Genomic DNA, 13,352 nt, shown 5'->3' on the forward strand with positions numbered 1-13,352 from the left:
CAGATATCAGAACAAGAACTGGTGATAAATTAAATTGAGTTGGAAGTAAAATATGTTACACAATCCAACAGTGAATCGATGAGAAAAGCATGACATTAAGAACATACAGCAGCTACAAATGATTCAAATAAGTAATGAAGCAGGGTGCAGAGACCACCAAATCCCTCCCTTGATCAGCAAAAATATTACGCAATTCTATTCAAAATTAACATGGTTAAACAAAACCCAATAAACTTGCAAATTATTCAGTGTCGGCAATCGTCTACTCTTTACACGACTTGATCTTATAGTTTATTATTTTATCTAGTCTAATAAATAAATAAAAAATCATCCTTTCCAAGGAAACAACGCCAGATTTCATCTTAATGTGGTAAATCATTATCACTCATCAGTAGGTGGATGGATGCAACAAGGATATAATTAATTTCCATGGCAGCTTATTTTTGTAATACCAAGTGAAGAAGATAATCAACAGAATCATGATATTTAGCCAAAATTCACAAAACGTTGACTGTTTTTTTAGAAGTTTACCATTAAAATACACATCATGAAAAGTTTAGACACATGAGATTAACATCATAAAGAGATGAAAAATAATAATAATAATAAGTAAATATCGCAATTTATTATTTAAAATTCTAACTCTAATGATATTCCAAATATCACATTAAAAAACATTTTTAAAATGACTACCACTCGTATTATAAACGTTTGTTCCATCTTTCACTCACATCCCAACACCGTGTAAAATAACTTAAATATTCTTTAATTTTGTCAGAATAGCTCTATAACTTAAATAATTAGATTAAAAGACTAAATTATCTCGAAATGCTTTGCAAATTTACAATTATCTAAGAAGATAAAGGTTGGATGGTTCATACATGTATGAGTGTTTGTTTATGAACTTTCCCTTTCTTTTGGATCATCAAAACCGCTAAAGATTGTTTCCTTCTAAGTTCAGAAGCTCTTTTTAATTTTTGTGTTTAAATTTGATATGGGTTTTTCGAAAAAGCATCAACCAATTGGAAGCCTAGAATCCAAAGGCAAGAAATGGGTGATCGCTGGAATTGCAATTTTTGTTTTTTTTCGTTTTTGTTTTGTTTTAGGGTTTCTCTATTTTAGTTGTTTGGATTTATATTAGATGAGTATAGTATATATTGGGTATTCTAGTTTAGATCAAGATATTTGATTAATGGGTACTTTTTATTTTTATTTCTTATGTTTTGTCTGTTGAACCTCGTCACTGAAAATAATGGAGTTTATGGACTTGGAACCACAGCCGGACTTTTCGGAAGAGATAATGGCATTTAGGACCATTAAAGATTTCTAGTAATTTTATTCAAATAATGCCAAAGGTTAATTTTTTTATTTATTTTTACTTATATAAGAGAGAATGTGCAAACTGGCTGGGCCAAATATGGACCAAACCACAATAGTGGGCAATCCCAAGACATAAAAACATTGCCAAACAAAACCAACCCAAGGCCCAAAATGGCCCAAAATAGAAAGGAAAAAGACATATCCGTGTACGATATGGTTTTGTACTGATAAAAGTGAGAAAATAGGGAGCTAGAACTTTAATGTATAAATGTGTCTATATATATATATGTGTGTGTGAATAAATATCCGTGGTGTGCCTACAAAAAGACAAGAGATAGCAGCGGTGCAGCACAATGGCACATTGTAAAATTTTCACTAATATAGCAAGTGATGTACATAACACAATGGCACATTGTAAAATTTTCACTAATATAGCAAGTGATGATGTACATAAAATGAAGCGGGAAAAGTAAAAGTAAGAAAATTTTGAGAAATTATAGTTATCCATAGCTGTAACACACGAAAGAGAGATTTGAAAATTTATACCCCGTTATAATATTACAATAATAGGTGAGATAATAGTATCGTTTCTGTAATTCTATTAAAAAGCACAATTGAGAAATTAATGAAACAGTAAATGTAATTGTTGAAAAAATCAAATATATAAGGTAGAATCTATTGTCAGGATATAAAAATAAATAAATAAATAAAATAAATAAAACTAGACGGTTAACAAAAACGGAAACTATAACCTTTCAAAAAAAAGTAATAATAATGGGAAACTGTTTTGTCCATTTATGCCTGGTTTGATGGGACGTTTTATTTGTTAGTGGATTAAAAGAGAAAATATTTTAGGAAAAAAAAAAAAAAAAAAAAAAACAGAACAATAAAGTAAAAACAAAAGCCTAGTGTTAAAATATATAAAAAGTTTCAATCAAGGAGCAGGAGAATGATCTAGAAAAGGATACCTTTAGTATATCCACGCAAAGTTCAAATTCACTTTTTATTATCAACGGTCTTAATTGTGTATACCAAATTATAAATACCCATCTTTTATTATGAACTCTTTTAATTGTGTATACAAAATTTATAAATATCCATCACTATTTAATCGTGTATATAGAATTACATGCTATTTAATCATGTATATAGAATTACATGCTATTATAAAGGAAAAACTTCAAAGAAAGTCAAAAGGTTAATATCAATCAATCCTATTAAAAAAAATTGTCATTCAAGTACAGTAACTTTAGCAGGTTACGATTGAAATTACAAAATATTACAAAAGCATAATAAATCGAGTATTAAAAATTTTATTTTCAATATAAAGATTTCTCAATTTGACTTAAAAATTAAAAATTATAATAGAAGTTATTTAACGAATTAGGAGGGAAAAAAAAAATAGTAGCTATTATATAAGTAATTTGGGTTTGTTGAGTTAGCTTATTAGTCAACCGGAAAACAAATTGGAGGCCCAGGCCTAATTCACTACCGCGCTTTTTGGTTGGCTGACCAACAACTTGAGTACAGTTAGTTAAGGGATCAATTCGTGTTAATTTGTTTAATAAACGGTCAAAACTTAGACAAAATTCTTAGTGAAACTCAAATATCTCACTGTCCAATTTATTTGTTCATGAAAATGTTCCTGAACAAGTTCGTTTAAAAGCTGGTTTTGAACTCCAAATATATATATATATAAACACATATTTTTGAGTTCATTTAATATTTACTTAACCAACGTTAATAAAGCTAATGTGACACCCCCAACATTTTCCACGCATAAGTTGATCAAGTTTATACACGAAAAACGAGGGATATCAAAAACAATTGGCAATATACAAGCATGGAATACAAAATGATGATAATAAAAGAATTTAGACAGGAAAGGAACACTAAATAATACAACATCCATCCATCCTTTATTTAATACAGTACTCCATTACAACTTGGAAATCCTATGTCAAGGATCCCTAAATATAAACCGGAGAGTTCAACGTCAAAAGTAAATAAAAGCTGAAACTGAAGTAATACATAAAACTTCTACCCTGAACTGGATCGTAAGAGTAGATGAGTTCGGATGGTGGTCCCTCACTGCTAACCTCAACCTTGGAACGGGTACTGACCGTATCCTGAAATAACAACAATGGTGGGTCAACCCCACGAGCAAGTCCTCTCTACTATGACCCAAATCAGAGAATCAAATAAATTAATCATTATGAATCGGACGAGTACTATATCGGTATACATCCTAAAGGAACTATCCAATGTATAACATGACCTCAACCAGAATAGACGGTAATCACTTAGACTCACACTAGGTGGTTAAGTGTCGCCTTTCCCTACCCGGGAAATCAGCTATTATACATGGTGCATGGTACTGACAACACAGACTATAACGAACTACACAGTGATAACACTTCTCAAAGTACTGATGAATATACTGAGCATATAAATTAGGCAACACATGCCAATAATATTACTATACATACTGAGCATGCCAATTATGCAACACATGCCAATAATATTAAACCACATACCCCGACAGCCACACATCTGTCTATAGCAACGAATGCATAAGGTATAAATGAGTCTAAACTTATTAGCCAGCTCACATGGTTCTATATGGCAACACATCCATATAATATAAATGTGATATAATTAAACAGTCCATTTATTTCCTGAAATGCACACAGCATAATAATCATGGTTTCTATATCATTTAACAGTATAAGCATCCCATAAGATATCATGGATAATTTATATGACTAAAACCATGGCATTATTTAATTTAACAGTAATGTTTGATACCATTTAATAAAATAACACTATTTATATTTAACAATGTCATTAAATAAATTACATTAATATTCGTACTGTAAACGAGCCAATAAACACTTAGAAAAGATTAATTGGCCATAAGAATAATTACCGGGTATTAAAATAATAATTTCGTGGCCCGTTAAACCCGTAAATACCAACACAGTACCTAAAAATCCACGTTTAAGGTTCTGGAATTTACAAAACAGTCCCTAGGGGTATTCTGGACTTTTCCAGTAGCTGTAGAGACCCCACACGCGCCCTCACGCGCCTCCCAGAGCTTCCCACACGCGCCACCACTTTTCTCTCACGTGCACGCGCTTACACGCGCCTTCACGCGCGTCTAGAACCTCCCACGCGCGCACAGGCGCTGCCACGCGCGCACTAATGCGTCCTGATGACGCGGCACTTGCTGATTCGTTGGTTGCATGGTCTTGCTATGGGCGCGCTACACTGGATGAATCTACCTAATCCAAAGGTTCTTGATCCGGGTGTACTGCAGTAACATAGACTGCGATGCACCGGATCAATCAGACTCTACCAATGGCCAGGATGCGCGCACGCACTAACCTACAATGCGCCGCATCACACCGGATCACTCCAGTCATCTTCTTCACTGCCGGTGGCCGGAAACCTCGCCGGAAATTGCATAAAATGCCCGAAAAATCCCTAAAAATTCTAAAAAAAATCCCTAACGCCTTAAGGAAATATTTTTAGCTATTTTGAATTTCATAGGATAATAACTAATTATCTACCATCCTAAATAATTAAAAATTCATTAATTTAATAAACTAAAAAAATTCATTTATTAAAATCTAAGCATGCTCTCACTGCTCCATCATAATCTAAATAATTTAAACAATTAATTTATGGATTCAAAGGGGAAAAATAGATAATAACTTGCCTTATGGATTTAAAATAAATCCGCCGGTTGTGCGTAGTCGGGTAAAATCGCCTACACCGGTCCAAGCTTCTTTCTCTCTCTCTTTTCCTTTCACTCTTATAAAATAGCTTCTGTAATTTTTAAGCTTTCTAACTTAAGTGAGTTGCCTTAAGGGTAAGTTGGCTAACTAATATATATATACTAACTTATATAATATATATAATACAAATATCTAAATTAACATTTAATTCTCACCCATTCCTCACATTCCTACCTATATCATTTAAGCCAAGAAAGCCAAGTCAAGCAAAATGTCGTAAGGTTCAACTATGGGAATGAAATCCTATCCTAAGATTTAATTTTTCATCATTACATTGATTTAATACTATTAATATTATAATAATAATAATAATAATTATTATTATTATTATATAATACAAATTAAATACTTTAATTTAAATAATATTAATTAATCTAAAACATAACCAATAAAATGTCTAAACTAATCATTATAATATATAGAACAAAAAAATCAATATTACATGCACAAATAAATAAAATTAATTAAATAATTTAACATATATAATTAAAAGGTGAATAAATCTACACATTAAAGAATTAACCCTACACAAAATTAATTTAAATAAACTCTTTAAAATTACGGGGTATTACAGCTAAGTTCAAATCTAATCTAATGCAGCCCAACTCAACTTTAACTCATAACACTACATTCATTTAAAAATTAGGGATAATTTCATTTGGTCATTTTTCACCTTCAAATATCTTTACTCAGAATCTCATTGAAGTTTATGCCTTTCACTGCTTCTTATGAAGTTGCATTTTTGATCATAAATAAAAGAAAAAAAAAAAAAATTGAAATGGAAAGAAAATAATCAGTAAATTGAAGATAAAATTACTGCTTAGATAAAATAAAATAAAAAAGACCTATCACAATATTGAACAAAAAATGACTGAATTAAAAAGCAGAAAATTTTAATGCTAACTTTCGAGGGCTTGGTGTCTATTTTAACTATGCAAGTTAACACCAATTGGTGCTAGGGTGGTACGTGTGAGCTGTCATTTAGCAAAATAGGAACCAAAAATGCCATGCCTGCAAAATAGAGTGCTGTGGGTGAGGTATTAATATTTTTAGTTTATATACACACACACACACATTGTTTGGTTGCACCTCAAGCTTTGTAATTTGGAGTGGCTAATTGTATTAGGATAAGTAGTTATTAATATGAAAACTTATTTTTTGTAGGTTCACTTTTTGAGAAGATGAAAGCTTACTGAAATGAAAGGAGTGAAATCGAAAAAGATAGTTTGGTAATATATTATTATTTTGTTAACAACTTTGCATTATAAAATTGGAAATTTTGTTTACACCTAAAATTGGTGCAAAATTTAATTCACCAAGAATTTATGAAGAATTTATCTATTATATATATACACACATTGCTGGGAATTTTGCTGATCTCAGGTGTTTAGCTTCTAATTTGTATCAATTCAAGTTTTTTTTAGTATGTAGCTTATTTTGTTAAATCAATCATCACTTAACCTGAAAATATTCTACAACGAATTTAACAACGAATTTAAAGTGGGAAAAATCCATAGTAACTAGGATACTTGGGTGGGGTTGACTACTTTGAAAAATTCATATAATTTTATTTAATTTGTTGAATGTTTAAAATCAAATCTGTCACCATTACCATTGCAAAAATATAGTCTACAAATCATATTTTTTAATTAATTAGAAAGTCCAAGAACCCCAAACTGCAAAACCAGACCTCCCCTCCCAAAAAAAAAAAAAAAAAAAAAAAAAAAAAAAAAAAAAAAAAAACTCCCTTCAAATAAACCGAGCTATTCGCGAACAGTTCGGATTCAGTTCGATCTCTTTCGTTAAGGAAACGAGTCGAGCTTGAGTTCAAATTCTAAACTCGTTTATTAATAAACGAGTCGAGCCCAAATAGTATTAAGCTCGGCTCGTGAACATAAACTCATTTTAGCTTCGTTTGTGTACGCGAACACAAAGCTCGTATAATATATAAATCACTAAAATACATTAACTTATTTTTAACCCCCCCCCCCCCCCCCCCATTTCCCCCAAACTGCAAAACCAGACCTCCCCTCAAAAAAAAAAAAAAAAAAAAAAAAAAAACTCCCTTCAAATAAACCGAGCTATTCGCGAACAGTTCGAATTCAGTTCGATCTCTTTCGTTAAGGAAACGAGTTGAGCTTAAGTTCAAATTCTAAACTCGTTTATTAATAAACGAGTCGAGCCCAAATAGTATTAAGCTCGGTTCGTGAACATAAACTCATTTTAGCTTCGTTTGTGTACGTGAACACAAAGCTCGTATAATATATAAATCGCTAAAATACATTAACTTATTTTTAAAAAATAATAATGTACAAATCAAATTTGAAAACTTTTATCTTTAAAAAATCGTGTCACCTTACTAAATGCTAACCTTAGCTCTTTGCAATCTCTATGCTATGTCCTTATAATGACATGTGTCAACCTTTATTCCTACTCGACAACCTAGCAAATGAAACGTCAGACTACAACCCATCACCTTACCAGGTTTTCATAGAGCAGCCCTGAGTCTCTCTAAACCCCACCGCCTTCTCCAGCTTCGTTCTACTTTCTCTCTCTAGAAAATGCGTGAGATTCTGCACATTCAGGGTGGCCAATGTGGCAACCAGATCGGGGCAAAGTTCTGGGAGGTGGTTTGCGCCGGCATAGATTCGACGGGTCGATACCAAGGTGACACGGATCTGCAACTGGAGCGGGTCAATGTGTACTACAACGAAGTCAGCTGTGGCCGGTTCGTCCCACGCGCCGTCCTTATGGACCTCGAACCAGGCACCATGGAAAGCGTCCGATCCGGGCCCTACGGCCAGATCTTCCGACCCGACAACTTCGTGTTCGGGCTGTCCGGTGCCGCCAATAATTGGGCCAAAGGTCACTATACTGAAGGGGCTGAGCTCATCGATTCTGTTCTTGATGTGGTTCGGAAAGAGGCAGAGAATTGTGACTGCCTTCAAGGTGATATAATTATATTCTTTTTTTTGTGCTTTTAGAAAGCTACTGTAGTTGTTATTTTTTTGGTCTGTCTGAATGGGTTGGTTCAATTTTTAGTGATTTTTTTTTTCCAGTATTAAAGCAATTTATTCAGTATGTGTAGTGTAGATATGATGATCTGACTATGAGTATGGTTAAATCATCAAAATATACGGAGTAGTATATATATATATATATCATTAATGTGCGGTAGGATTGTAAGAGATCCGAGCAGCTTTTCTGGGTAAAAGATAAATGGAAGTGCAGAGGGCACGTGGGTTTTCAGAAAAGGACCATGAAATATCAGTTTTTTTCCTCTGAAAAAATCTCAGCCGTCTGTGTCTCCCCTGTAAATCTCAGCCTTTTTCTCTCTCCACAGTACTTCATCTATATCGTCCATCTCTTAATCTCTAGACATTAAATTTGGGTTTGAGAAATCTGTTTCATCATCTTTTTTCCTCAACAAAGAAAATGGTCCGAAATTGGAGAGAATCGGAACATGTGTATAAATAAAACTCACGTCTGATTCATATATATATATATATATATATATATATATAAATTTGTATAAATACAAACTGAGATATGGGAGGTGCAGAGAGCAGATGGTTCTTAATATATAAAGAAGTCTTTTTAAGACAGAGATCAACAAAACTCTTTGATGCTTCTCGTCAAAATCTTTCCCACAAGCAAAAGTTTCTCTCCTATTGAGATTTATGAAAGTATGAATCTTGTATTATCTGCATCTTCAAAATTAAAATTTTCATCTGCATCTGTTACAATCTGAAATCTGTGTACTATGTTATGTGCCTTGTTTTTGTTATGTCTTCAAACCTATATAATATATCAATAGTGTCAACATAAAGTTTCCTAATATGTTGCGTCTTAATTTGAATGATGCAGGGTTTACTTTTGAAAAAGAAACAAAAACACGAAGTGAAATGAGTGGAATCGGAAAAAGAAGGTAAAATTCTTTAAATTTATTTTACTTGTTTTACTAGTGCTATATTGTTTATCAATTGAAATTTTCATCTATTAGAAATAATTATCTCATTTTGTTGGTATATGGCTTTATTTATACTTTAAATTTGAATAGATAAGAATCTCATTTGTTAGTTTATGAATTGCTTTTCTTGCACGGTGCAATATTAAGTTTTTTTATTTTTATTTTTTTTGAAAGAATTTTTTTTTTTTTCCAGACTTTGGGTTTGAAGTTTCACATATTAGATGAAACTGATTGTTGGAATTATATCTTCTCTTTGATGTTTAGTATCAAAATTTGGAAGGGGATTTGAAGTTATTGCTTCATGTCTTTTAGACTTGTCTGAAATCAAAATCCAATACTTCTGCAATAAACATTCTTTGGGTCATTCTTGTTTTAGTGAAATTATCCCTCACTGTTGAGGAGATATCTACCTTTCACTTTGAAAGAAGAGGAGATACCATTAGGCTTTGGTAGTTATTCATGTATGTATTTGTTGTTGAGGAAAATCACCTTAGAAGAATTTTTTGGGACGCCTTTTCGCCAAGGTGTTGGACCTTTCATTGCACGTAAAATCGGAGGAGTCTCCTTGTTGCAGTGTGGCCTGATATCAGAACAAGAACTGGGGATAAATTAAATTGAGTTGGAAGAAAATTAAGAACATACAACAGCTACAAATGATTCAAATAAGTAATGAAGCAGGGTGCAGAGACCACCAAATCCCTTCCTTGATCGGCAAAAATATTACGCAATTCTATCCAAAATCTCATTCCTCCCAAAATCTCATTCATCTTTCAATGTAGATAGAGAGAGGTTGATGAGCATTCCACTATTACAACATCCATATGATCCATGTGCCTAATCAAAATCTTGAGAATTGTTAGTTCAAGATAAAGATTTTATAAATTGTGGCAGTGTGGATCTTCATGTATATAGAGTGTGTGACGGGAGGGTAAAACTATAATAATTCAACTACATAAATAAGGACAACAATACTTGGGTCCTCCCATTTTATCCTCCCAATTGATGTGGGCCAATACAATTTATACACATGTTCAAATTTTAATTTTAATTTTTTTTTTTTTTTCACAATGATTATTATCCAACTTGTTACAAGTTAAATCCAAATTCAATTCTTTTTCTTTCCCTATTTAAAATTTTTAGAATCCCTTAAACTCAAACCCAAATTTTTTTTCTTTACCAATTAAAAATTTTTAGAATCCCTCTTTTAACCGGACACGCTTCTCTCCCTTCCCCCCTTTCTCTCTCTTTCCCCACGACTCTCCATACTCAACCTCAATCTAAAATCATAGTCTATTTACATCAATTAAACACTCGACTTCTATTCAATACGTAAAACAATAAGACAAACCAATAGAAGTTGGACACAAAACTGCACCAATCAAATTTTGCAATATTCACAGACTTTTAATCTTTTTTTTTTTTTTTTTTTTTTTTTCATATTTTCCACCAACTAGAGAAAGGGATTAAAAAAAAAAAGAAGCCAATTCCTAGCCCTATCTATTGAAGGTGTTGGGAACTTGGAGGGAAGCAAAAGATAGATCTTACTTTGACAAAAAATAGATTTACAAGAAAAATTAACTCTAACTAAGAAATAAGGGATGTAGAACGACATAGAAATAATGTAAAGAAATATATATTCACGGAGAAGAAAGAAATTCACACACACAAAACAGAGAAAATGGAGTAGATAAAACTACAAAAATGAACGTGTGTGAACATGGAGAAATTATGTATGGTCAACATGTATATATAGAGAGAATTAGGAAAAAGACATTAGAGGAACATAATACAAGTAGGGATGTAGGAAGACATTGAAACAATGTAAAGAAATAGATATCCACAGAGGAGAAATCCACACAATATGCACACAAAGATATAAAATGGAGTAAATAAAATTAACAAAAACGAACCGAAATGAACAGAATCACCGACCGTGTGTGTTTGTGTGTGTGAATAGAGAGAAAACACCTAAAATACAAGGAGAGGTGTGGTAGAAAGACATTGAAAAAATATATAGAGATATGTACATTTACAGAGAAGAAATGTACACACAGTCAGTCAATATACATTTACTGAAGAATATATATAGCACCACCAAGAGAAAATGGAGAAGAAGAAGCACAAAAACGAACTGATTATGTATGTATACACATATATACATATGTGTATAGAGATAATGCCTAAAATATAAGGAGAGGTGTGGTAGAAAGACATTGGAAAAATGGATAGAGATATGTACATTTACAGAGAAAAATCTATACACAACCAGTCAATATACATTTACCGAAGAATATATATAACACAAACAAGAGAAAATGGAGAAGAAGAAGCACATAAACAAACCGATTATGTATATATATGCATATATACATGTGTACACGCGTATATACATATGTGTATAGAGATATGTACGTTTACAGAGAATAAATATACACAGCCAGTCAATATACATTTACCGATGAATATATATAGCACAAACAAGAGAAAATGAAACATAGCACAAACAAGAGAAAATGAAATGAACCATTATGTACAAATGTATATTGATTGGCTGTGTGTAGATTTTTTCTCTGTAAATATACATATTTCTATACATTTTTTCAATATTTTTTTACCACACCTTTCCTTGTATTTTAGGTATCTTCTCTCTATTCACATACGCAAACACACACGGTCGGTGACTTGGTTCGTTTTTGTTAATTTTATCTACTCCATTTTATGTCTTTTTGTGCACATTATGTGGATTTCTCCTCTGTGAATATCTATTTCTTTACATTGTTTCAATGTCTTCCTACATCCCTACTTGTATTATGTTCCTCTAATGTTCTTTATCTAATTTTCTCTTTATATATACATGTTGGTCATACATAATTTTTCTATGCTCACACGTTTATTTTTGTAGTTTTATTTACTTCATTTTATCTGTTTTTTGTGTGTGGATTTTTTTCTTCTCCGTGAATATATATTTCTTTACATTGTTTCTATGTCTTTCTACATCCCTTATTTTTTTTTCTTTTGTGCATATTGATGGTGTATGTAGATTTCTTTTTTCTCCGTGAATATATATTTCTTTACATTGTCTTTATGTCTTTCTACATCCTTTTATTGCTTATTAATTCATTTGTTGATTTTTGAAGTTTTATTGGGATTTTAGTATATGAAATGGGATGATTTGCACTTTTTTAATGGTTTTCTTATGTGACTTTTGACTGAAATGGAGGATTTCATAGTGGAATTGGGAACATATGTTACTCGTGACTATGAGCTTGCCTGTCTTAGAGATGACCTCGCGGAAGCAAGAATCAAGGTTAAAAGACTTAAGGCTGAGCAAGAGGCGTTGTACAACTCATCTGTGATGAGGAAATGAGGAAGAAGTTCTGCAACTAAGAATCACATTTGAAGTTGCGGAACATCGTTTTGAAGATGCTAGGATGGAAAACAGTGACTTAATTAATCATCTTCAGATCGAAATTCATAATGCAAAATTTAAAAGATAATATAATTATAAGAATTGAAAATGGTAATAGAAATATTGTATATAATTTGACTTCTATATCGGGTGCATATTTTATTTCTAAGTTTAAAAGTTGGGTACTATCATTAGCAGTACGATGAGGAGAAAATTTTACATTATCATATGGTTTTGGACGTGTAGGTAAAAATGTATGGACTGATATGTGCATGGTTGGGGATAGTGTTGATGTTGAAATCCCAAAAAGAGGTAGTCGGATCGTCATCAGCGTTTGCCATAATCCTTCTGCGGTGTTAGAAGACACTATTCGTGTACCGGGTGTTTGAAGATATTATTTTTGTAAATTGATTTAAATATAGTATAAATTTTTTTCTTATAGTTTGTTTTATTTTTTGTTTGATATAAATTTTAATGGATTTTGAAAATAATATAAAAGTTCTTAGTGCCTAGATTTGGTGCCTGGATTTGGATTAGTTGGTAGTTAATCACAAGGGACTTTAACATGTAAGTGGTAGTGGGGACTTTATCATGTAAGTGGTGGTGGCAAAAGTATATTATCAACCTATGAACATATATAGTTTGTATATGTGTATTTATTATATCATGAAACAAAAGTGAAGGCTTTCTATTTGAACCCCTATTATAAGTTAAAATTATGTTTTCACCCTTAAAGTTTTTTTTATGCACAATTTATCCAAAGAAGAACTTTTAGGAATTCTAAAGTATTTTTAAATAGTATTTAGGAACTGTTAAACTTCACTAGAATTCGGAAACACAACACATAGCCTTC

General features: G+C 31.9%; 1 protein-coding gene across 6 annotated transcripts; it reads left to right on the forward strand.

Moving 5' to 3' along the window:
* The first annotated feature begins 7,564 nt into the window (after positions 1 to 7,564).
* On the forward strand, positions 7,565 to 13,011 carry LOC132294630 (tubulin beta-8 chain-like). 6 transcript variants are annotated; one of them, XM_059792548.1, is made up of 3 exons: positions 7,565 to 8,069; positions 8,988 to 9,048; positions 12,746 to 13,011. In XM_059792548.1, the coding sequence occupies exons 1-3, from the start codon at positions 7,682 to 7,684 to the stop codon at positions 12,747 to 12,749; spliced, it is 453 nt and encodes a 150-aa protein (XP_059648531.1). In that variant the 5' UTR covers positions 7,565 to 7,681; the 3' UTR covers positions 12,750 to 13,011. The 6 variants fall into 6 exon arrangements, with proteins under 6 accessions (XP_059648531.1, XP_059648530.1, XP_059648528.1 ...); XM_059792547.1 differs by lacking the exon at positions 12,746 to 13,011 and adding an exon at positions 12,311 to 12,739; XM_059792545.1 differs by lacking the exon at positions 12,746 to 13,011 and adding an exon at positions 12,321 to 12,739.
* Positions 13,012 to 13,352: the final 341 nt, after the last annotated feature.

The sequence above is a fragment of the Cornus florida genome, unplaced genomic scaffold (assembly GCF_030987335.1).
Source record: "Cornus florida cultivar Cherokee Brave unplaced genomic scaffold, ASM3098733v1 CherokeeBrave_3.0.0_Hap2_Chr02, whole genome shotgun sequence".
Lineage (NCBI taxonomy): Eukaryota > Viridiplantae > Streptophyta > Magnoliopsida > Cornales > Cornaceae > Cornus > Cornus florida.

What these genes read in the sequence shown, in the direction of transcription:
- LOC132294630 (XM_059792543.1), top strand. Translation starts at nt 7,682, where the DNA reads ATGCGTGAGATTCTGCACATTCAGGGTGGCCAATGTGGCAACCAGATC. An exon ending in GAATTGTGACTGCCTTCAAG is followed by an intron (nt 8,070 to 12,745) that starts GTGATATAATTA and finishes TTGGACGTGTAG; the next exon opens with GTAAAAATGTATGGACTGAT.